The 25,508-nt window shown below is 35.0% G+C and overlaps 3 protein-coding genes across 3 annotated transcripts; 2 read left to right on the top strand and 1 right to left on the bottom strand.

Moving 5' to 3' along the window:
- The first annotated feature begins 12,890 nt into the window (after positions 1–12,890).
- Positions 12,891–14,341, top strand: LOC110702335. The gene is made up of 3 exons (XM_021880039.1): positions 12,891–13,032; positions 13,857–14,144; positions 14,229–14,341. Exons 1-3 carry the CDS (start codon positions 12,891–12,893, stop codon positions 14,339–14,341), a joined length of 543 nt encoding a protein of 180 aa, XP_021735731.1.
- Positions 14,342–16,762: 2,421 nt separating this feature from the next.
- Positions 16,763–18,997, top strand: LOC110702631 (protein COFACTOR ASSEMBLY OF COMPLEX C SUBUNIT B CCB1, chloroplastic-like). The gene is made up of 4 exons (XM_021880368.1): positions 16,763–17,409; positions 17,632–17,756; positions 17,965–18,117; positions 18,606–18,997. The coding sequence occupies exons 1-4, from the start codon at positions 17,062–17,064 to the stop codon at positions 18,790–18,792; spliced, it is 813 nt and encodes a 270-aa protein (XP_021736060.1). The 5' UTR covers positions 16,763–17,061; the 3' UTR covers positions 18,793–18,997.
- Positions 18,998–19,045: 48 nt separating this feature from the next.
- LOC110702632 (cytochrome b-c1 complex subunit Rieske-4, mitochondrial-like) lies at positions 19,046–22,233 on the bottom strand. Its single transcript, XM_021880369.1, has 2 exons — positions 21,873–22,233; positions 19,046–19,955 (listed from the first exon to the last, which is right to left on the bottom strand). The coding sequence occupies exons 1-2, from the start codon at positions 22,030–22,032 to the stop codon at positions 19,312–19,314; spliced, it is 804 nt and encodes a 267-aa protein (XP_021736061.1). The 5' UTR covers positions 22,033–22,233; the 3' UTR covers positions 19,046–19,311.
- Positions 22,234–25,508: the final 3,275 nt, after the last annotated feature.

Genomic DNA, 25,508 nt, shown 5'->3' with positions numbered 1-25,508 from the left:
TCATGAAATGTGCTTAAAGTAATTAAGAAAAGCAACATTTTGAACCCAAGAGAAATGTTCTAAGTGGCTCAAATGGGAAAGGTTTAGGAATATATGAGGAGTGCATTAAGAAGTTATAGGCCAAGAAATGCAAACAAGTTGCTACTTCTCAAACCTAGAACTACTTACATGCTAAGAGTTGTTATGAAAAAAAAATGTTTCAAAATAAATGGACCAATTCCAATTGATTAGAAACTACCTCATATAGTTGGAAGGTAAAAGAATGGAAATGTTCCAATTTAAGAAGTATATTATAGAAATTGATTTAGCACATTGCTACTTCTTGGACATATGATGTCTTGTTTAGTTCTCTCTTATTGAGAATGAGGTTGAACTAAATGAAGAAGTATGGCTAAAGGAGAAATAAATCTACAAGTTTAGAAACAAATGTTGCTACTTCAAAAGTAGAATCTACGAGTCTGGAAGCAAAAATTGCAACTTTACAAGTAGAACCTATATTTCACCTTACCTTGTTATTGGCTAGAATTAAGTAAATGTTATTCATTCTTGCCATTATCAAAACACCATTCAATGTTAGTAATGACTAAGCATCGAAGATTCAAAAACGTGGAATAAATGTTATTCTATGCTTCATTGAGTCATAATGTGTTTTGAATTGCTAAATAAGTTTGAAGTTCTATATGATAGAATTAATTAAACCATTTCTATATATAAATTGTCTCTAAAATGTCAAATAATTCAAACGAAAATGAATATTGCATGCGAAAGATCCAAAGGGATGGACTTTCAATATCATTAGATTATGAATCCATTGATATATGTAATTATCATTCTAATTTGAAATTTTGAAAAGTCACCATTTAGAGAAATGATGCGAACTCGAGGTCGAATACATATCGATGTAAGAAAACCAAAGGTTCAAAGGCTAGAGACGGAAAATGAAACTTCATTTGTGATATGATCACTATTTATGCTTAGTTGAAGCATGGAAGTGAAAATTTTGAAAAGTTCAAAATGTTCAGTATCAACTTAACAAGATAATGATTACATTACAATATGATTGTAATTGTGAAAATTTAAGTCAAGACATATACTTGGCAACACATTCAAAGTATTGCGATATGATCGTAATAATAAGAATTTAAGTCAAAACCTTGATGAACATCCAATAGTTGTGAAATCGTTTTATGACAAACTCCGAAAGAAAACCTTGTGAAGTGTTTATGAAGGGAGCTATCAATCTATATAAGATATATTTTGATAGTGGATGAAATTACCTATCTTCCAACCATTGTTCAAGGGATGTACTTTTAAGATAAGCTACAAAACTAAACAAAGATACATAGGTCAAATCAAAATGTAGCAAAGGTTTCATATGTGATATGGATAAGAAGAGTTCTTATAAAGTCTTTCTACAAAGCAAGGAATAAAAGTTGTATTAAATCGTTTAATGCACGGTCAATTCCTATACAGAGCACAGGGTACTACCACACAAATCATACTTAACACAAAATGTTTGTTGCTCAAGTAGGTGCCCTTATGGAAATTGTTCCAAAAGGTCAAGTGGGAGTAGTATAAATCTCGAAAGAATTCGAGAAAAGAAACAAAAAAACATGGCTCAAACCATGGTTGGTTCACCCTATGCTAAATATGCCTCATCAAAAGGCAAGTGGGAGTATAAGAATCTTGAAAAGTTAGAGAAAAGTGAATTCGAAAATCTTGAAGAAATTTGAGAAGTAATCGAATCAAAGCAACAATATGAGCATGATTCACCTCATGTTACAAATGACAACGTGTGGTCTCATTAAGTGTAATGGGAATAATAACCATGTGTCAAAGGTAGTACATTCCAAGTGCAAATCCTCTATTGTTGTTTCTCATTGAAAGCTAAACAAAGTTGTTGTATGAGTTTCAATTGTTGCATAAAAACCCACAATGACGACTAGCATACGTAAAACATAGCCAAAGAAATATGATTTCATATTGACTAAGAGTTCTAAAATATTTATTTTGGAACATGATGATTATGCAAGTAATGAAGATGATTTGACAAGTTATAACTCCAAATGGTTTAAAAACCAAGACATCTAAAATAGATTCTAAGTCTGTAAGCAAGTGTATGACACTTGAATAATTTGCTTAATTGGGTGAGACCCATTATAAGCAAAACAGACAAGAAAGAAAAATGTTTTCTAAGTAAGCAAAGACTTGTTAAAGGATTCAACTAATTCATAGTATGACTATGACTACGATGAAACCTTTACATTAGTCACGTTGCAAAGATCTATTAAAGATATTTGAGTGATTTCTACCTTATGAGATTTGGTAGATGGATTTCAAAACACTTTCTTGAAATTATTCAAGAAATAAGATTTGTATATGAAACAATCAAAAGTTTGAATATCCAATAATCCTAGGGATGCATAGCATCATGGAGTTAGTGTTCTTAATTTTGTGAGTTAATCAAATCGTTTGATGTTCTCGTAAAATCAAGAAAAGGTCTTGTGTGTACAAGGTGTTTAGTGAGAGCTATGAAGTCTTCTTGGTCTAGTATAAAGAGAAATTATTCGTTGCTTGAAGGGTCAAGTAATGGCTGATGCATTTTGTATAAAAAACCTTGAAGAGAATGATGAGTACATTTGGGATTCAAAATCTATAGAGATAGGTTTTGATGGATGTTTAAGTTTGTTTAAGAAGCTTAAATTGATAAGATTATTATAAGGTTCAATATTATATTGAAAGGAGTTTCAATCCCATGTAACATGGCACATTACTTAATGATTTAATACTTTGAGAAAGGTTGATGAAATTAAGGTTTTGAGTGATGATCCTTATGCAATATGAAAAGGATGAATCATGCATGTCATGGACTATACTCGTCTATTTGATTCACATGTTTTAGAACAAGTGATGATAGATTTCAATCGAAATCCAATATAACGTTGGAATACAAATTAGAAATTCCAGAGTTCTTTACGGAAGGGCGAAGGAAAATTCTTAGTGTATGGAGATGAAAATGATTATAATATTTATAAATTGCAAAATTCATGTTTATGAGAATGTCTCATGCACTCTACTTAGTAAACCCCTTCCATTTCCAAAGCATGAGAAACATGCTAATGAAACTGGATTGAGGCAAATGATGTAATTAGAAGCTGTATTTGTTTTTGGAGAAAAACAAGTTACATGTGCAATACATTCATTTGCAGAATTATGTTTATCAATTGAAACAAAGTTTCAATCTTATTAAATCGTGGTTTCAAGATTAAATAAAATGTCCAAAATAATTATGGATTGATGGGCTCATCAAGTTAATTTATTTAAATAACCTGGTGAATGATACCCCACAGGTGAACAAAATCCATACATTATTTTAGTTCCTAGTCTAGAGTCATTAAAGTGGACATAAATGATCCTTTTGAATGTACTAGCATGTAAGATTGATTGGATAGCGCTGTTTTTGGGCTATAGGAGCGTAGTGAAGCTCGGTCAATCACATGGGTATGCATGAATGATGCATGATCGAACTATAGACCTACTTTGAAGTTCAAGTATAGAACTTCCGGATATATTAGTGGATTCCTTTGACATGATTGGAACATTGATTTCATTCAATGATTGATGTAACTGTGTACATTCAAACGTCTTTTCGTAATTGGAGATTATAAAGGGTGTTCCTGGTTACCTCATGATTTGAGTGGGAGCCTTGGTTGACACAAGATTGGATTGAGTCTACCTATTTAATTAGGAATGTGTCTTGGCCCCTTGAGGAGGGAGAATTCAGAAAATGTATGGTCGTACTCAAATGGATTACAAAGTAATCATTTGTTTTACAATTCTAACTCAGTTTCTCAAGAAAAGATTTGTAGATTAATATGTTCACGACATGAGATGCAATCATATTATCAAATCGACACACATTAACTTAAGGAATTTGAATATTGTGCACTTGTCTCAGAAAAGTGGGAGATTGAAGGAGTTCTGTCTTCGATAAGTGAAATTACTAGATATATCAAGGATCACTATTATGGAGATAATAAGTTCGTTCTTTTGGGTCGTCATTATCTATTGCTAGACTATGATCATTGACCTTTGGGATAGCTAAATAGTCCAAAGCCCACTAGAATGGATCCTATGAGGTCACACAACAAAGGTATCAGGTTAAGCAAGTTAGAGGCCCATTTATGGGCCTCATGAACAAGTAACCAATCATGAATTGGATTGGGCTAGTATGGTTAGATTAGAGTTAGGATTTGGGCTTTGTCATGGACTCTTATTTAGAGATGAGATCTATAAATAAAGTCTATGCCTAGGGTTGTAATATACACAACACAATTAACAGTTAATTGTGCACCAAGCAACCAGTAATCCAAGACCTCTCTTTCTCTCTGTACCACACGCCAATCCCCTCCCTTCGTGGTGGTTCGTGAATTGTTCGTTGCTCGTTCTACTCCGTAGAAGGTTAATTGAAGGGTTCAATTGCAACTAACTAGCATTAGTGGAGGACTTAATCTGTGCCTGTGGACCAAGTAGAGGAATCACACTTGAGGTTTTTTATCTCCCTTGTTCTTGTTCGATCGCACGTGGAATCACACTTCAAAGGTATTAATTCTAACTCTTTATGTGTTATGCATGATCTTGGATTAGGTGCTATATGAATATGATTCATGTTTTCCGCATTCTTACCTATAAACTCCTACAACATCATCTCGTTTTAATCCTTTTTAAACCGATTACTTCTCATGACATGACATCACCCAAAAAACCTTTACTTGTAAAAGAATTCTACAATTGCAAAGGATCAATCTAGATTCTTTAACGCGTTAAGACTAGAAATTACTAGTTTCTGGCCTTAACAGCTATTTGTCTCAAGCATTTAGCGAACCAAGGACTGTTTCGACATCCTTAAACATTTTTGAAAGATTCTCCATTCTTTGAGAACTTCGCGGAAAAAGTCTCGGGTTTATTTCCTTGGGTACTTTGATCCTCGTCTATCCTAGACTCGATCAAAGTCGGGGCTAACTATAGACATCTACTTTTGGCCTCCTGTCTCGACAGGAAGTGCAATGACGATAAATAAAACCATCTTCGTGTTGGATTAACGTGAAGAACACTTATGGATAACTGATTGAATTACAAGAACATAAAATAAGCTAGCTTATCCCAAAAGTAAAAGCATGAAGGTCCAATCAACTAAGCTCGATCATAATTAGGCTTAATCCCGAGCTTAAACCCTAAAAATGACGGATTTAGAGGTGCCTATATTAAAATTGATGTTGCCGCAGATAAATTCGCGCCCATCTCAAAGAGTCGAACTAGTCTGGCGCGCACAACTCACTAGGTTGCGTGTAGCATCCAGCGCAATTACAGTGATGCGCTTGCGGAAGATTCAGAATTTTATAAAAAATACGAAATCGAATCTTACCATAATACCGCGCGCAAGATAATTTGTTGCGCTGCCTATAGCAGCGCAACCAAATCACTTGCGCTGGTCTGTTGCGCGCAACCCATTCATATGCGCGCGACACCTGCTGTGGAAGAATGCTCAAAACCCTAATCGTATCCTTTCCCTATAAATAGGGGCTTAATACGAGGCTCAAACAGAGGGAAATTAATCAAAACGCTGGCAGAATTCTTGTGAACTTGTGTGCAACCAAACCCTCTTGTCCTAAACACTCACCCCTCTTAATCTTTGTTAATACGATGGATGTCCCCGAACAAGAAGGAGTCCATAAGTGTTCTAAACAAAGATCTAGCAAAGAGAAGTGGTAAATTCCCGAGCACTTAGATTAATCAGCTCTATTTTTATTGTTTAAAAGGACTTTATTTAAATAATTAGTGTTGTTTGATCAATTTAAACGAATTTCTAATTAATTAATTTCACATAGTATCTTGCGTTAAAAAAGAATAGAATTGAATAATTAATTTTTGAGTGATCACTTAAGCCAAGGCGAATCTTGTTTATTTTGTTCCTCTCACGACTTGAATTAAATAAAGAATAATGAATTTGCAATGTAATTCCTATGTGATCAATGTGTGTAAATAAAATCAACTAACTTAGTTTTAGGTATCACGTTGCATATATTGTCTGGTAATGAAATTGTGAAAAAGGAAGATCTAGTAGAGGCCATAACTAGGGCTAGAATAGCGATTTCTCCCTAAAATGAACGTTATTTTAGTACCCTCGCTCCCGAACTCATTTCTGGTTTATGTAGACCAATTTGGGCATGGGTAAACCAACGATTCGTGATAAATATCCCATGAACTACACTTGGGAGAAAGGCATGAACGAGGTTTATGAGTTTTCCTAAATCTCATTGACAACTCCTATTTGTTTCTTACAAAAAAGCATGATGAGAGTATCATTTCTAATTCAAGGTCTCCCAAACAGTCAGGAATTCAAATCCTAATACTGTAATTCCCCGTATTTTTAACTAGTTTATAAATGAAATTTTATTTATTTATAATATTTATTTTCTATTTTTTCGAATTTTATTTTAAAAAATTTCAAATTATTTTAGGTGGAAAATTATTTTATTACATCATGGTTTTTATGAACCATCATTCTATAGTTCATGTGAATACAAACAAAGCCTAGTCCATTTATTCCTTAATTGGCCCATTATTTTTATGAGGCTCAATATTCCTACTTACCCTATAACTCTCTCCTATAAATACCTCATACATCCCCAAAATTTTTCCCACAAAAGGTTAGTCTTATTTTCTCTTCTCTTTATTTATTTCCTTATTTTCCTTTTATTTTTCTTTTTCCTTTAATTTTATTTTCTTTTTTTTCCTTTTCTTTCTTTCTTCTTCCTCCTCCTCACGTGAGTTTCACTCACACCCACCACCACAACCGCCAGCCACCGCTGGCGCCCTCCTGATGCCACTGCCGCACAGTCGCCAGCCACCGCTGGTTGCTCCTTCCTCTTTTCTCGTTTGTTTTTTTTTTTATTTTGCTTAAATTAAATCAATTTGTTTTGGGTTTGATTTTTATTGTTTGAAATTAATTTAATTAGTATAAAAAACTATACTTTGATGATTTAAAGTTATAATTTCATTTTATATAATGGTTTTAAATATTCAGATTTTATGAGTTTTAAAACCTAGGGTTTTAATTTATTGAAATTGGGATATTAGGGTTCTAATGAGCAATTAAATTGGGGCTTTTGTTCCTATTGAATTTCTAATGATTAATTAAGTATAAAAACATGTTTTAAAGGAAGTTCTTAAGGAGTTTTAATAAAAGTTATATTGCTGGAAATTAGTTTGGGTATTAATTTGTGATTATTAGTTGTTTTCTAGGAGGTGACTATTCCCTAGGAGACTTTTAATTGATTAAAAGTGTCACAAAGGATTGTTTATACGAGGTACATACATGTCTACTTTGTTGTAAGTAGTATCATATTTAGATACCAAAAGAAAAGAACTTAGTTTCATGTTTAGAGAACACTTGGATGGAAATTGTTTGGTTATACATTTAATTAATTCATGTGCTTATGTTTATGAGACTGTTTTAGTGAATTGATTATGTTTGTAAGGAATTATGGATGCAAGAATGTTGAAGTATATTGGATTAATTGTTGGTATGGAATGGTGATACAAGTATGTTTTTATTGGATTGGTTTGTTAACCATATTTTGATTATTGAAGGATTGTAATTAAATTGTTTAAGTGGAATGAATTTATTAATTATTCCACAAGGTTATTATTATTTTATTTATTACTCAAGCATGACTTGTTAGTATGTTGAGCAAAAGTGGATTAAGCCGAAATGGCTAAATGGGTTGACTATGTTCAACAATTTTGGATAATTTGGAAGTTTAATGGAATTAAAGGTCAATTTGTGACATGAGTCCTAAATAAGATTAAAAGTGAATTGATGTATGATTGTTATGTATGGTCTACCTGAATGAGTCGGTATTAATTAAAATTGTAATCACGTAAAGTGAAACTTGGATGAGCAATAAAACTCTGGAAAGTGTGCACTTCGAGAGTATTGACAGTTATGGGTTGGGGTACACGGTGGTAGCCCATGGGTTTCCGAGGCTTGTTTGATCAACATGTCCTCTTCTCTTTTGGTATTTACATTTTTCTAATATAATGAAAATTAGATGGGATCCTAAACTAATTTAGTGAGAATGAAGTCGCGCCCATTCTTGCATTGCGCTAAAATTTTAAATGGTCAATTGGGACCAAAATGATTTGGTGGGTTGGACAACCTCGTCTATTTCTTACTCCAAATTAAATTAATCAAATTAAATGTAAAGAGTCAAGTGTTTGGAGTTGGTTACTAAGTATATGTTGAGTCAATTGAATTGCTTAAGTGTGGAGTCTTGATTAATGAATTCGTGTTGCATATTTATTTACTTTAATTAATTGAGCATGCTAGGTTTTGTACGTTGTAGCTTGTATGTACTCAGCTTTGTTGATTGCATGATTTTTTGTGTGTTGCTTTTGGTCATGCCCTTCGCCTTTCAATGACCCTGTGATGATCCAATTATTACACTTGTATTATCGGGGAGCAGTATTGCACATGTTAGCTTGATTATGTGAAGTTCGGGGATTTGGCATATGCATTGTCAACGGATTGGTGTGATTGAGAGTATTCGTTCTTTGTGTTGAACTTATTTATGTTTTACTATTTCAGTTATGTTTTGGATTTTGAATATTGGTTTGGTGTTAATAAGGGCCTTAATGGTTCCAATTTGTAATCTTTGACTTATTGGTTCTCTAAATTATGTTATTTTAAGATTTAAGTTGGATTTCCGCTGTGATACTTTGATAAAGCCTTAACGTTTTAACACGTGGCGGTAACATGTAAATGGTTCTCCTCTAATTTATTTAAATTAAGTGGTTTGGAAAAGGGAGAATTATTGGGGTGTTACAAATACACCCTAACAAGTGTAAAGTCCTAGGCTTTTAAAGGGACATGGGCATCTAAGGAGAAAGATCCCCTACTATGGGATCACCCTCCTTACAAACTGGTGGACACCTTTCCATCATCAACTGAGTGGATCATCTTCTTCAGATGATCCTTGGTGTCCCAGATGGTCGGGCCACCACTTGTGAATCTGCCTGCTTTAGTGTAGACCGGATCCTTGTCGGTGTCTGAGCTACTAGTAGGCTGGGCAGTCTTGGACGACTGTCCCGGATTCTTCTTGGCAGTCGCTTTGGACTTCAAGACATAGGACTTCAGCACGTCCTTATCAGCTAGACGGTCCAACGTTTGCTTGATACTATAGAAGACGTTGGTGTCATTGTCGACTTCCTCATGGAAGTGACAGTATTTATTCTTATTCCATGACTGGATAGAACTCTTCATTGGATTTGGCTTCTCAATGGTCAGCCAGTCCTTTATCTCCATGAGGATGAAGTGGAAGTCTTTATTAAACTCGTACCTCGGGACGTACAGTTTGAATTCTTTCTTTTTCTTTTTGGACGGCTGATCAAGCTCATCAACCGCCCAAACTTCTTTTCTCTTTTTTCTCTCTTCAGCTTTCTGAGCCGACTGAGCAGACCGACTCTTTTTTTGTTTGTCAGACTTCTTGGAGTCTGACTGATGGCTAGACGAGCAGAGGTCGGTAGCTTGAATAAAGCTCTCCGCCACTATCAACGCCTCTTGCAGGGTGGAGACCCTCTTTCGGACAAGGTAAAACTTAAAGGTCGACCCATCCTTCAGACCCTTGAAGAAGTCTGTATAGGCTACCTCATCAGACAGCCCTTGAATCTGGATTCTCACCAGATTGAACTGTCTGACATAGGAGCAAAGCCCTTCTCTCTTTCCCTGCCTTATGGTGCTCAAGTCAAGACTTGTTTTCTTGGCAGGGATGTTCATTGAGAAGTTGGAGGGAAAAGGGAAAGCTAGCTTCCTGAAGCTATCAATGCACTCGGCTGGCAGATTGCCGAACCATTGTTAGGCTATGCCCTTCAAGGTAGCCAGGAAGCATTGACACCATATAGCATCCTCTAACCCCTGCATATGCATAAGGTTGGAGTAGGCCATGATTTGATCCTCCGGGTTGGAGATACCATCATAGGCACCTACCAACACATTCTTAACCTTGGCCGGCTGTGCTGCCTTGGTTATCTCCTTGGTGAACGCAGAAGTTTGTTCACCAAGTTTGAGCAGACAAAGCTGCCAGTCCAAAGGTTGGACATTATATGACGCATGTCCTCCAAAGAGGGCTGACTACATGAAATGAGGGGTGTATGGCACATATGCCATATGGGGCACGTACGGGGCATTCCCAATCATCTGAGGGCCAGAATGGACGGACTTGCCGCATGTATGTCTCTCATGCAAGGATTGATTATTCCTTGCAGATGTATTTTTAAAGCTGTCTAGAGAGCTCAATGTAGAGGCTGACTCAAACAGTTGCTGATTCCAATTTCGCTCGAGGACATGTCGAGCATCGGTAAAGGTTTTCTTGCTTCCATGCGGCTGAACGGCATGGATGACCTTCCTTGTGCCCTTCTGGGGCAGAAGAATCTTTGTCTAGTCAATGGCAGGCGTAGCCTTCCCCTTTGGATGTGGAGTAGGTTGCTTGTCTCTGACTGATTTCCTCTTCGCAGCTCGAGGAGATTTTTTGGCTAACTGACTCTTGCTAGAGTTAGCCGCCCTCTGGTTGACAGGTCCTTTATTTCACCCTTGAAACTTGTCATGAACTTCATGAGTTCATCTCGGGTTACCAGAGCCTGACCTCTTACTGCCTTGGTATTTCCAGGCGGTGTTCCATTAGACTTGTTGGTACCGGCTTCATTGTTTACTCGTTCCAGCTTGTCTCTGGAATGGATATGTTTGGAAATGAATGACTCGTCATAGGCCATATGTGTTTCGACTTCCACATCGTGGTCGTCTTCATGGTCTGAAGGCCTCCCCATCAACCATAGGAGGGTTGGGGTCTAGCGGTGGTACGGACTCTTGAACCATCTTTTAGGTACTCTCCCCACAGACGACGCCAAATGTTTTAGGTGTTTTTGTTCCTCGGGAGAGTTACAACTTGAAGACTGGTCCGGCGGTGCCTGTACCTGTAAAATAACGGAGACTCAGGGTGGTTGGAGCTCCGCCTCCGACGATCAAGTTAGAACGTGTTAGAGAATGTGAAAAGGTGCAAAAAGTAAAGTGAGATGTTCTCGGATTCCAAGATCAGGTATTTTCTTTGATGTAAGAGAATGTAGGGTAGGCTGTAATAAATTGTTGGTGTCCCCAAAATGGGGGAATCTCCCTATTTATAGGGTCGTTGGTATATGTGCCCCTAATTAGGTCACTCTGATCTAATTCTGTTAGGCTACCCCGAATTACGGCTTTCTCGAGATTTGAGCCCTACAGGTTGCCTTTTCTCCCAAATTCTGGGAATGACACTGTCAAATGGAAATTGGTCTAATTTGGACTAATCTAGGTCTAACACGTGTCAGCACCTGGTTAGCCCACGTGGCTTAGGTAAAAATAACCCAAAAAATGAAGGATAAATGCAAAGTCAAGAAGGTGTGGAGCCCAAAAGTTGTACCAGGTGGAGAAGTACAGCTTGTGGAAGCACATCTTGTGGATAAGCCGATTGTAAAAGTGGGTGGTGTGAAGTCTTCAGAGAGTCACGAGTGGTGGACTAAAACTACTCCCAAAATAGAAATGGAGCAGGGAAGGTGTCTGGGGATAAGAATGATGATGTAGTGCAAGTTTGCAATTCTTTTGAGAGATTACAAGGAGATGGAGTTATGGAGGTACCTTCTACTGGGGGTGATTCCATTTTTTATGGATAGAATTCTTATTTGGAATGTGAGAGGTCTGAATGGCCTCTCAAAACAGAAAGAAATCAAAGATTTCCTGTTTCAGAAGAAGGTTGGTTTGTGTGGTATTTTGGAGACTAAAATAAAACCTAGTAAATTTCCTAGCATTTAAACTGGGATGTTGCAAGGATGGTGTGTGACTTCTAACTTCTCTTCGGTTAAGGAGGTTAGAATTTTGGTGGCCTAACTCCTTCAATTCTTCTAGGTGCAAGTGTTAATGGTTACTTCTTAGTTGATTCGTTTAAAAGTTACAAATATTATCCTGAGGAAAGATTTCATGTGTTCTATTGTATATGGTATGAATGACTACAAGGAGAGAGAGCTGATGTAGGCTGATATATGTAGGATTGGGGCTGGTTTGTCTGGTCCATGGATTGTGTCTAGGGATTTTAACAGCCCTTTGAACTACGATAATAGGATTGGACACCCTATTACTCATTTTGAGCTTGTTCAGTTCAGAGAGTGTGTCCAGAAGTGTGGAATCTATGGGATGAAGAAAGTTGGATGCTCTTTTACTTAGAATAATAAGCAAGATGGTGGGCATAGAGTGGTGAACAAGATTGACAGGTCATTGGTTAATGATTGTGGGTCAATGCTATGCCAGATTCTTATGTGAATTACTTGCCTGAGTCTTTATTTGATCATAGCCCGACTATTATTCAGTTGGATGGGTCTAGTCAAAGGAATAGGGGAAGCATTAAGTATCGGGATATGTGGGCTTTGCATCATGAGTTTCTGAAAATTTTTCAGCAAATTTGGGAAAGCACTATTCATGGTGTGCATATGTATAAAGTAGTGAAGAAACTTAAATTGCTGAAATCTGAGTTGAGGAAATTACATATTAAGGATTGCACTGCAATTGAGCTCATATATTTGAAGCTTAAGCAAGAAATTGAGGAGGTGCAACTTGTTCTTCGGAATGATCAAGAGAATGAAGGGGCTAAGGATACTGAGAGACAATTGTTATAGGAGTTTAAATTAGTGAAAAAAAACAATATCTTTCTTTTCTCACTCAAAAATCCAAGATTTATTGTCTCAGAGTGAGGGATGATAATATTATATTTTTTCACAATTATGTGAAGCAGAGATAGTATAAATCGAAGATGATTGCTATTACTGACAAGGCTAGGATTTGGTGTGACAATCTTGATAAGGTTGCAGATGCTTTTGTGGATCATTATAAGTCTCTTCTTGGGACTGGTGATGGTGATAGGATTAATGTGCAGGATGAAATTGTGAAACATGGCAATTTCTTTCTAAAGATCAGGCTTTGCTCTTGAATGCCCCGTTTAGCAGGCAGGTAGTGAAGAAAGCTTTGCTCACTATCCCAAGAGATAAAGCTCTTGGGCTCGATGGTTATAGTAGTAATTTTTCAAGCATTTCTGGATCATCATTGTAAAAGAAGTTATAGATGCTATTTTATAGTTCTTGGGAAATGGCAAGATGCTAAAAGAGATTAATTGTACCACTTTAACTTTGATCCCTAAAGTGGATAACCCAACTTATGTCAATGAGTTAGGGCCTATTGCATGTTTTAATGTTCTTTATTACAAATGCATAACTAACTTGATCATTAATAGGCTCAAGCTAGTTCTATCCTGCCTTGTTTCTCATAATCAAGCTAGGTTTGTTGAAGGAAGACAAATTGTACAAAACATAAGTATTGTGCAAAATATTGTGTCAAGATAGGGCAGGAAGAACACTCCTCCTGGGTGCTTGCTAAAAGTTGATATCAGAAAAGCCTATGAATCCGTGAGATGAGAGTTCCTTTAGGAAATGTTAAGAGCTTTGAAGTTCCGTCAGAAGTTCATATTGTTAGTTATAAGTTATGTTACTTCTGCTTCTTTTTCCTTGGCTATTAATGGCAGTTTGTCTGGTTTTTTTAAAGACAAGAAAGGGTTGATACAAGGAGATCCAATGTCTCAGTTACTTTTTATTCTCTGTATGGAATATTTGTCTAGGATTTGGGGCAAGTTGGGCTGCAGCAGAAGTTTAAGTTTCATCCCAGATGTAAAGCTTGAGATTGAATAATTTGGTTTTTGCTGATGGCCTGATTATTTTCAATAAAGGCGACAAGGATTTTATTGATCTTATTCTGAGGAGTTTGTATACCTTTGTTGTTGCTTCTTGTTTGGTGGCTAATGAAGGGATGTCCAACATTTATTGTTGTAATGTTGAGCATGATGTGAAAGAGGACATAATTAGATCCTCTGGTTTTAAGGAGGGAACTCTTCCTTTCAAGTATCTAGGCATTAATGTGAGTGCTAAGAAATTAGCTAAGGATGATTTCAAGATGCTTATTGACAAGATTACTGGAAGAATTAGGTCTTGGGGATGCAAGACTCTTTCTTATGCTGGTAGAAATTAGTTACTGAATTCTATGTTGATGTCTATGCACATCTATTGGGTTACTATTTTTCTATTGCTTAAAAGTGTGATAGATGGGGTGGCTGCAATTTACAGAAACTTCTTATGGAGTGGGAAAGAAGTTTACACTAAGTCTCCTCTTATAGCTTTGGACATAGTTTGTAGAAGTAAGAAACAGGGTGGTTAGGGTATTCAAAATTGCAAGATTTAGAACATGACTGCCTTGGGAAAGCAGATTTGGAATATTTCTCATAATTAGGACATCTTGTGGTTAAGATGGGTTAATGGTATGTATTTGAAAGAGAAGAATTGGAAGAGGTTTAGGTGCCCAAGTAATGTTAGTTGAAGTTGGAGATAAATTTGGTGGGTTAAAGATCAGATTAAGGATGGTTATGCTGGTAACACCTGGAAGGAGAACATGAAAGGATATGACATTTCTAGTGGCTACTAATGGATTTTCAAGCAGCATGATGAGGTGCCTTGGTGCAGCTGGGTCTGGAATAGGGTTAACATTCCTAAGCTCAAAATCATTTGATGGATGATTCTTTGGAAGAAAATTAGAGTGAAAGAACTTCTTTACAAAATTGGTGTGAGCTCTGATGCTAGTTGCCCTCTCTGTCATAGTGCTGATGAATCAATTGAGCATTTTTTTTTTATGTGATTACTGTAGGAAGTGCAGTAAGATCCTTGCTCAAAGTCTTAATGTGCAATTGTAACCTAGTTCTCTTGAAGATTGTGATGACAAGTGGTTCAAAAGACAAGTGCTTCAGTCCTTATATGCTGGGTTATTGTATGTTATCTGGAAGGAGATAAATCGAGCTGTGTAGAATAAGTGCATCAGAAATTCTGAGAGTGTTATTGTGGGATGCACATATATTAATCATAGAATAGAGTATGTTATGCCTACTAAAACTAGTATGAGAAATGTGGATTGGTTCAAGAAACTGATGTATAGTTAGAACTGGTAGTTGCAGTTTTGTGTTTGGCTTAATGCTACTAGTTTGGCAGCTTGTTGATGTGTAAAGTTTGAATTTTAATAATATTTTTCAATAGAAGTAGCAGTAGAAATCCACGCCTAATCAGGCCTTAGGTCAACTGATCGAGCCCGAGTGTGGAGTGCAAGATATCAAACTTCAACAGGGAGCTAATCCCGATCAGATTTGGCTTAAGCTTTTATTGAGGGATCTCTTTGGGGCCTTGGTTCTTCATTTAACTTTGGGTTGGCTCTTGAGCTCTTATGTTTGGGCCTCAAAATTTTGTGGCCTTCCCTTTTAGTATCAAGATTTAGAACTTTGCAACTAAATGAACCTAGCCTTTAATAAATGGGTTCGATTCTCTTACTTAGCCTTAGGCTTCAAATCATATCGAGGTTTGATATTAGAGCTTTGAACTACGATTTGATATAAAATGTGATCCAGTCTCTTATATGTACCTCCTTAGTTTACCGATACTCTAAATTAAATACTTTGTATGGAGTAAAGGATGTGCTTAAAGTAGAGGAGAGATTCAAAAAATCTTTCTCCAATCTACTGTATCATTCTTCTTTTAACTGTATACCAAAACAATTATAAGGTTAGTCCAATAATTAGTATGGGTTGACTTCCTCTAAAAGAAGTATTATCAATCTAATTTTTAGGCTCACGAACATATATTGTGAAGCTAATTTAACTTTATTATTTTTTGAAAAAAAAAATCCCTAATATGTAAGAATGTGCTACATTATTTGATCCACGTTCTAAAATTTAAATCAAAAAAACTTAAGAGCTTATGGATTAGCTGTATTCCATTCCAATTAGGGGTTGTTTGGTTGAACTTCTTGGAATGGGTTGGAACGGATTCTAAATCCATTCTGTGGTTTTATTTGTTTGATAGAGTTATTTAAGTATGAAATCACATACCTGAGGGATTCTAACTCCACCCCACCCCAATGATTTATAATCCATACTACCATTCAAGTATGAGAAGAACAATTAATTTGGCTTTTCAGTGAGCTGTGAATTCTCAAGTATTTGGTTGTTTTCTTGAAGGTTTCAAGTTTGCATTAATTGGTGATAAGGAACGTGAGCTTTGGATGGCATGCCTCTGATACCAATTCCATAACTATATCTAATGATACAATTCATGGTTCATCTACATGCCTCTTATGTCATGTCAGGCTTGTATTTACCATTTTGTGTCAACTATCAAAACCAGATTCAAATCATAAAACCAAGTAACTATAATAAATCAATTTAATTCATATGATCAAAACTTAAAAAATTCATTTCGTTTGGATTTATGGTTTGAACCATACTTCATATAGCTTTCACCTCTATCTAAAATCATCCAAATCACATATGTGACCTTTTAATAAGTACTCCCTCCGTTTTCAAATAATTGCTTCACTTTCCTTTATCGGCTGTTTTTAAATACTGTCTTCATTTCTTTATTTGGAAAACTTTTACAATATTTAATTAATTTCTCTCACCTGATGGACCCACCATTAATCATATTTTATTAATTTCATGTTCGCTCTGCTCCAATTTTTTCCACTACTTTTATTTTTTTACAATTTTTTTTTTATTTTTTCACCTACTCCACTACCTCTATATTTTATTAGTTTCTCCAAATTCTCCTAAAACTCCACGCACGGAAGGAGTAACAAGTAATAACCTTTAGTCATTCGTTACCTAGAACTAATATATGGTCTAGATTTTAACATGTATCAACGTATACCAATTCAATGACCATGATTCAAAGCTTGTGGTGCTCATCTTTTAAACAAAATCAACTCTACCAATTTCTAACACCAAAAACTTAACCATATTCCAACCAAGTTCTTCCATTGTAGCATTTCGCAATTCACAATTTACAATTTCACATTGTTCATAGTCTTATCCCCTCACAAACCTCGAACACTTCACAAAAATGGTAGCCAACCTCTTCTCTCCTTCTCATCCACTATCATCTTGCTCCTCAATCTCCAACTATAATAAAACCAGAGAATTTTCTCTCTCCTACCATACCCAACAACAACAACAATTTCCAGCTATTTCGAAGCCGAAAAGAGCAGTAAAAGTTGCAGTTTCTGCCTCCCTCCAAGAAATTGAATTAGCATCAGATTTAGCCAATCATCTTCATGAAAATCCATCTTCTTTGTTTGTAATAGCAGAAGGTGTTGGGTATTCTGTTGCTAGCTATTATACTTCTCTGGGTCTGTTTGTTATCTCTGTTCCGGGCCTTTGGTCTCTCATCAAACGTTCTGTTAAATCTAAGGTATTATTTTAACTTCAATTTTCGTATTCAGGTGGATGCTAACTAGCTTAGTCGATTAACTTTTAACGGGCAATACCCATTATCCATACATTACTGTTCTTTGTGACTCTCGAACATTTACATTCCACACTGAAATTCTATTGATTTTCTTACTCCAGTAATTGATTTTTTGTTTTTTTTTTTCATATTGTTGATAAATGAATTTTTGTTGTGAAATTATAGATTGTAAAAAAGACATACGTACAAGCGGAAGAGAATAAAAAGGCACCAAATCAGGTTGCAGGAGAAATCTTATCCTACTTCACTCGTAACAATTTTGCGGTGACCGATAGAGGAGAGACTATTACGTAAGTTGCTTCTATTTTCGTGGACTACATTTTCCCATATTTCGTGCGTTCTTTAATTATTTGTCCTCCTTTGTTCGTGTTAATAGCATGTCGATAATATAAATTGAACTAGTTATAATAATGTCACTATTATTTCCGAACAGATTTATCAAGGGATAGTTTTATTTTTTTTCTTAATGACGAGGTATTGGATTGGGTGTGTGTGCAGTTTTGAAGGGATGATGGTACCGAGTAGGGGGCAAGCAGCATTGCTGACATTCTGCACCTGCATAAGCCTAGCAAGTGTGGCTCTAGTGCTTACGATTACGTTTCCGGATGTGGGCAACAATTGGTTTTTGATCACTGCCCTTAGTCCTTTGGCGTAAGTCTTCAAACTCTTAATCATTGTAATTATGAACTAAAAGTCAGTTCAATTGCCAATCAAAGTTTTGGCCTAGGATGATACATTTATCATAGTGATTACTGTCTTACTGATTAGATAACTCATCCATCCAGAACTATATGCGAGTTATTTGGGGTTTTGGGGAGAAATAATTGTGGCAAATGTAGTGAGTTAGTCATACGTCTGAAATAAGAATATAGGACAATCTTAGTGGGACAAAGGGAGGAATAGACACGGTTACATAGTGGCATATTGGATGTTTCTAACTCGATAGATGATAAGAGAGTTATGTTGAAAGGGAAATCCTGAATTTGTTCAAGTGAGCAGGGTGCAAATTTTTAACTACAATCATCATCTTCTCCCTAAAATGCCTCAATGGCACCAAAATGACCAAATCCTTAAATTTCAATGATGCATATGGTTCTTTTCTAGTGCATTAATGGACTTGTTATTTCTTGTCTATACAGTGGAATATATTACTGGCAACGTGCAGCGAGAAAGGAGCAGATCAAGATCAAAATGGTTGTAGGAGAGGATGGGACACTGTCCGACGTCATAGTTCAAGGAGATGATCAGCAAGTGGAGCAAATGAGGAAGGAGCTACAGCTGAATGAAAAAGGGATGGTGTATGTCAAGGGCATTTTGGAAAGATAGTCACACCAGATCAAGCAAGAACCCTCTGCAGATTCTTTTCACGGCTACTATTAGATACAACAGTAAAATGTTAAATTTAATCAAGAAAATCTCACTCCCTTTATCTTTCTTGAGAGCATTTTGTAAGGCAAATAGTCTTTGCTGAGATGTAAATACTTCCAGAAATCTACAGAGCCACATGCATCTAAAGTTCAAATCTTTACAATCAAATTTTTCTTAACAGTGATATGAATATAACAACATGAGTTGAATGTATTGTATGCAGGATGGTAACTAGCAGCAAAAATTTATACTAAGCAAGTTGCCCAGCAGATTATTCGACAACATCAACTCAACCAGTTAAAATTACAAACTCAAAATTACACAAGCATTTTTTGGCATGCTTATAGCAAAATAAATTTATCTGGAAATGTCTCAGAATATTCTGATATCCAAGTTTTATAGCTAAAGGAAAACCAAAAAGAATTCTAGATATCGCCATCATCCCTGTGGCTTAAGTGGCTTTCACCATCTCACTCCTTAACCAATTAGCAATTTGTTCTCTTCCAAGAAAGAGTAAGTTGGTACCTCAAGATTATAAGGTGCAGGACCCTTCCGAATTCTACCAGATATGTCATAGTGAGAACCATGGCAAGGACAAAACCATCCACCATAGTCTCCAGCATTTGGCAAAGGAATGCAACCCAAATGAGTGCAGACACCAATCACAACAAGCCATTCAGGGTCCTTAACTCTTTCTTCATCCTTCTGTGGGTCACGAAGGGAACCAAGATCAACACTATTAGCCAGCTTGATGTCGTCATCAGTTCGACGCCTGATGAAGACAGGCTTTCCACGCCACTTCACAGTCACAGTAGTGCCTGGTTCAATGCTTGAGAGATCAACCTCAAGTGATGCCAGAGCAAGGACATCCTTACTGGCAGACATACTCAGCACAAACTTAAGGACAAGCAGACGGACAAGTGAAGCATAGACGAATCTTCCACCAGTGAGAACAAAATAAGCAAATGCTCTCTTGCTGGGATCACCAGGAGGATATCGTTCATGGTTGTATTCATCATAGGTGATTTTTGATGAGGGATTCTTAATAGCAGCCACAGTAGCTGGAACATCAGGGATAATGCCATGTTCAGCTTTTGGGACGAGATTCTCAGTAGCAAATCCTGCATTCAGCCATCCAAGTCCAAAAGATTAATGTTTCACCACTACAAAATTTTGGCAGTTAGAGTACCAAGCACAAAATCCTATGGCCACAACTACAAAATCCCAGTAGGTGGCCCCAGAATAACATAATATCCTTGAATCAGCTAGCAGTTAAAAGATATTACACACATTATGAAATGCTATTACAAACATGAAGCATATTGCAGAACCAGATACAGCAGGACATGGTGCTCTACATTCACAATCTAAGGAAAATTCACATAACATTCACAAAGACTAATACTTGAAAAAACACCTAAATTACATGTACTAACATAGAATCTTTAACATTATGTACATTTTTAGTTAAGAAAATAATACCAATATAAATGAACTGCCAATAATAAATACCATCCAAAAGGATGAACAGTATTTATCAAGCATCACAGCAAAAATAAATAAATGTTGAATCACATAAATAAAGCCAGTAACAATAGGAAAGCAAAAAGAGCTCTCTCCCAAGGCTATCAAGATAAACTCAAGGGAAGCTAGAAATTATATTCCTTCAAAAGTAGCCTCAGTTCTCCTATAAGTCCTATTGTCAACAATTGCATTGCAATGCGATTAATTGATATTATTATTAAGACAAAACAAACTCCCGCATGGATCATATATGATCTATGTGTAATTTGGGAAAATTTACTCATTTAATTTTTTTCCTCGGTTTTATGGCTTGGTAACCCATCTATTTCCAATATATAGACATCAAATTACCAAAAGAAGCAAAAAAAAAAAAAAAAAAAAAAAAGAACTGTAGTTCAACAGGATTCAACTGCAAGTTCTTCTTTACCTGAGAGACAAAGATGACTTTCTGTAAATACAGAAATTCCTACATAATTTTGAAAAAGCAACTCCTGGTTATCCCTTTGATTTGATTTCTTGTTACTTTTTGAGATGAAATTTTAATTTGTGGTTGACTGTATATTTAAAGACTGACCTCGAAAACACCTTAGCCTACGTTTTAATATGTTTTTGACATTTCACACAAAATATCCCCTAATTCTTGACCCTACACAGATGTGCAGATACGGATTGCAGCTGATACATGTAGTTTTACAAGGTTTAGCATAGTACCAAGCATCTATAACTGCAAGTTTCCAACTTATAATCTGCTGAAATGAATGTTGCAAAATTATAAGGCACACCCAGAGATTATTCAGGAAGAACAAATTCCCTAAGAAAAATCATTCCACAATAAAAACCTATAATTGCCAACAAAGCAACAGTTCCTCCTATTAATTTTCCGCCCATGAAGCTCGTTAAACCACGGATTTCGATCCCAATTTTCATCTTCCCGATGCTACAACAATCATATCAGCAATCAACAGAATAGTATGCCCACACAAAATAACATCGCTCCCAAATAATTCAAGTTAATCATCCCTATCTCCAACCCTCCATTTTCCCTAAAATACACCCGACTAAAAAAACTCACGCGATAAGTTCAATACACCCAATCACCGGCATCTAAACTCCCAGCTCCAGGGCAGGCTCCTATTAATTTTCGAATTACACAAATCCAGATAATTTCACCTCTCCTGAAACCTAGCCTAAATTGATTCAGAATTCAACCACAACAAACAAGTAACCCATATCCGCATATTCATCGAATCGCCAAATAATCAAGCAATAAGGGTTCAAATATAAACAAATTCAAAGCACACCCATAACAAATCCATCTAAAAACAACTAAAAATCGCAACTTTTCAAGATCCTTTTCAAATCCCAGCAATAAAATCATCATCAGCAGAATCAAAACAACCACAATCAAACAAAACCCAAATTTCAAAACCAAAAAATAAAATAAAAAATAAAATAAAAACTGAACCAAATCAAAAAATTCTTTAAACATCTTGAAATCAGAAGAGAACCCTAACCTCGAAGGTGGGTATAATAATGGGGTAAGAACAAGGGGGTAGATCTGGACTCCTGGTCGTCGCGAGAAAGAGGAGATTTGGAGACGACAGAGGATGAGGCGGCGGGACGCCATGAAGAAGAGGAGAGAGAAGAGAGGCGCCTTGCCGCCACCCTCAACATCTTCGAGAGGATTTGGATTTCCGCCTTTGACGGTGAGAGAAAATGAAGGGTTGGGTGGTGGACGAGGTGCTTACGAAGGAGGAGAGAGAAAATGAAAGAGGAAGAGAAATGGGAGAGTGTGTAAAGTAAAATACAAGACTAGGAGTACTAGAACTTGCGAAAGTTTGGGAATTGGGATTGGAAGGAGGTCAAGGTTGATATTATTGAGATTTTAAGGGATTGTTTGGGATATATATTAGGGCCTTGGGGGTTTTTCTTGAGGGTAGATAATCGCGTAAAGGACTTGCTTGCAATTTTAATTAAAAATCAATCAATTATTAATACATAATACTAAAATAATTGACACGTGTTATTTCCGGTTGTTTTTTCCCTTTAAAATCCCTCTCCCCTTTTTTTTATCCTTTTTCTCTCCCCTTTTTTAGCCAATGTCATAAATTACCTACTCTAAGTTATACATAAAATATTCAACAAATATCCAAATATAATATATATATATACTAGTTTTGTGCTCGTGCGATGCCCGGGTTGTTTATTGAATTTTAAGATAAATTTGTAATATATATGTCAAATTTTAAAACATATCATTGATACAAAATTAGTTAGGAATTTATGTGTTTTGTGATGATTTAAACTATATAGTGGGCATGTAATGACAAATAATAACAACATTGGTGAAAAATATTTCTTGACCTGTAACCTGAAATAATGACCCTGTCTGAAATGACTCGTGACCCGACCCGATTGACAGGTCTACACACAGTAATAAAACTATACTTCCTCCATTTTTATTTTATTGCACCATTAGGACTTTTACACTATTCACTTAATCTTCTTTGACCATCATTTGTGATTTACTCATTCGGAAAAATATAGTCATGTGAGATCTAGTTAGATTCGTCTCGAAATATCCTTTTCAAATATCAAATTTTTATAATTTTTACAAAAGTATAATTGAAGATATTAATAGTTAAAAAATGCATTGGCAAGCGTGAAATCCCTCATGGTGCAATAAAAAAAGAACGGAGAAAGTATTAGATTGTAAAGTATATTGTTTTAATTGATTAGAATATATTATAAATAATGGATGTGGTGCATTTTGAGCTAATTTCTTCGCTCCAAAAAAATACTATGATACAAAAAATAAATTTATATGATAATTTATGAGTGTTATAAATTTTTTTTAATAAAACTATAATTTAATTTGTACATATGAAATATTGGTACTTTATCGAAAATAAAACTCTAAATTAACAATTTTATCTTAAAATTCTATCCAAATTTGATTGAAAATAGAATTCTAAATTAACTTTTTTATCCTACAAATTGAATTCTATATAACTCTATCCTACGTGGTGCGACACTTGGCGAAAAGTTGAAACGCCAAGTGTCGCTATCTCGTCGCCTGGCTAAAAGTTTAGCTTTATATATTAGTTATATGATATATATAAAGGAGAGTTTTTTTTCCGAGTTTTTAGAGAGTCACGTAGGATCTAATTTTCTTAGTGCGCCAGGTATGATTTTAAATTTTAGTAGTAGCCAATTAAATAAGAGATTATTAAAATCTTTTATAATTAAATAATTCAAATGCCATGTAAGAAAAATTAGCGTATGAGATTTTTAAATTTAAATTAATTAAATATAAAATATAATCTTTTGATATTAGGAATTTTATCTAAATATATAACCAGTTTCAGCACATAAATTGAAAATATATATTTTAAAAAAAAATTCAAACAAATTGTGCATTGCACAGGCTTCATCTAGTAATCATATAACTAATATATAAAGCTAAACTTTTAGACAGGTCACAAGGCAGCGACACTTGGCGTTCCAACTTTTCGCCAAGTGTCGCGCCGCGTAGGATAAATTTAAATAGACTTTACAAGATAAAAAAATTTAGTTTAGAATTCTATTTGGATAGAATTTTAGGATAAAATTGATAGTTTAGAGTTAGATTATAATTCTAATATAGTTCAAAGTGTAAAACATCCATTTATAATGTATACTAATCGGCTAAAATAATATGAGTACTTTACAATTTAATAGAGTTTTATTACTATGTAGACCTATCAATTAGGGTCGGGTCACGAGTCATCTCATATTGGGTCAGTTCAGGTTATGAGTCAAGAAATGTTCAACTCTTGCCCAAAGTTTTAGGTTCGGATCAACCAACGGGCTTTGAACATTTATTTCATTTAATTTATTTTTTGCTATTTTTTTAGCGTATTAAATCGAACATTTCCACCAACATTATTATTAGCCATTACATTCCTATTATATAGCAAATCGTCACAAAAGCACAACCAATTCCTAACTAATTTGTGTCAATGAAATATTTTTAAATTTGATATGTAAATTAAAAATTTATCTTACAATTCAATAAACAATCCGGGCATCGCACGGGGCACAAAACTAGTATAATATAATTGTGATTATTTTGATTCATATAATTTTCAGTTCTATAATTAATATTTTCCATTCTATGTAGTTTTAGACTACATATATAATGTAATTTTAAATGAATATAGAGTTTCCAAATTTTTAATATACAAATCTAAAGTAAAATTAAATTAACTTAGATTTAAAAAAATATACATCTAAATGTTAAAAAATATTTTCCAATGCTAAATTTATAATAATAATAATTGCAGATTTTGGTGAATACGATAAATAAAACATGTACTTCGTATTAGATTGTAGTTATAGAAACATAAGGTATGACAAGAATGTTTCACAAAAAAAAAAAAAAAAAAAAAAAAAAAAAAAAGTATGACAAGGAAATTTTAGCTTTTTTCTCTATTGGAAATAGGAAATTAATATATAGTTATGTGGGGAAATATTTATTTAATTTTTAATCAATAAAATGAAATTATAAAATAATACAAATAACTTAAAATACTATTCAAATTACATTCCTTTATGATTGTATGGACAATTAATAAATGAGCTCTTTATTACTATTTAAATTATCTTTGTTTTTTTCCCTATGAGATTAATAATTTGATTTATAAACCGTGTATTGCACGGGCACTATGCTAGTTATACTCTATTTTTATGGTTAAGCTACTTGAATTTGAATGATAACTAAAGTGGCTAACGCTCATGATGCGCACAATTGCACTATACTATCTGTGTATGCGCGAGATTTTTCAGTTGATGGTTCCAGTAATGAAAGAAAATATGTAAATAAATATTTTTAGGAGCATAAATATTTGCACAATATTCTTAATAGGTTTTTTTAAAAAAAAAATAATAAGACAATTAACATTGATGAAACGAAAAAAATTTATACATATAAATAAGGGTATAGATGCAAATGCACATTTTAAAGGGTATAATTGGTAGCACACTATTCATAAGAGTAATTTTAAAAAAAATAAAATAAAGGCAATTAACATTAATGAAGAAAAAAATGTACATACAAGTCCCTTATTCTTTTAAGCTTCCAAGCAGAGTAGAGTAGGGATCAACATACA

This window comes from Chenopodium quinoa, unplaced genomic scaffold, assembly GCF_001683475.1.
Source record: "Chenopodium quinoa cultivar QQ74 unplaced genomic scaffold, ASM168347v1, whole genome shotgun sequence".
NCBI classification, from domain to species: Eukaryota; Viridiplantae; Streptophyta; class Magnoliopsida; order Caryophyllales; family Amaranthaceae; genus Chenopodium; species Chenopodium quinoa.
The sequence above is the reverse complement of the archived record's forward strand: the minus strand, read 5'-3'. Positions and strand labels throughout refer to the sequence as shown.

What these genes read in the sequence shown, in the direction of transcription:
- LOC110702335 (XM_021880039.1), top strand. Translation starts at nt 12,891, where the DNA reads ATGATTGCTATTACTGACAAGGCTAGGATTTGGTGTGACAATCTTGAT. An exon ending in GGATGAAATTGTGAAACATG is followed by an intron (nt 13,033 to 13,856) that starts GCAATTTCTTTC and finishes TTTTCAATAAAG; the next exon opens with GCGACAAGGATTTTATTGAT. An exon ending in CAAGACTCTTTCTTATGCTG is followed by an intron (nt 14,145 to 14,228) that starts GTAGAAATTAGT and finishes AAAGTGTGATAG; the next exon opens with ATGGGGTGGCTGCAATTTAC.
- LOC110702631 (XM_021880368.1), top strand. Translation starts at nt 17,062, where the DNA reads ATGGTAGCCAACCTCTTCTCTCCTTCTCATCCACTATCATCTTGCTCC. An exon ending in AACGTTCTGTTAAATCTAAG is followed by an intron (nt 17,410 to 17,631) that starts GTATTATTTTAA and finishes GTGAAATTATAG; the next exon opens with ATTGTAAAAAAGACATACGT. An exon ending in GATAGAGGAGAGACTATTAC is followed by an intron (nt 17,757 to 17,964) that starts GTAAGTTGCTTC and finishes GTGTGTGTGCAG; the next exon opens with TTTTGAAGGGATGATGGTAC.
- LOC110702632 (XM_021880369.1), bottom strand. Translation starts at nt 22,032, where the DNA reads ATGTTGAGGGTGGCGGCAAGGCGCCTCTCTTCTCTCTCCTCTTCTTCA. An exon ending in TTATTATACCCACCTTCGAG is followed by an intron (nt 19,956 to 21,872) that starts GTTAGGGTTCTC and finishes GGCTGAATGCAG; the next exon opens with GATTTGCTACTGAGAATCTC.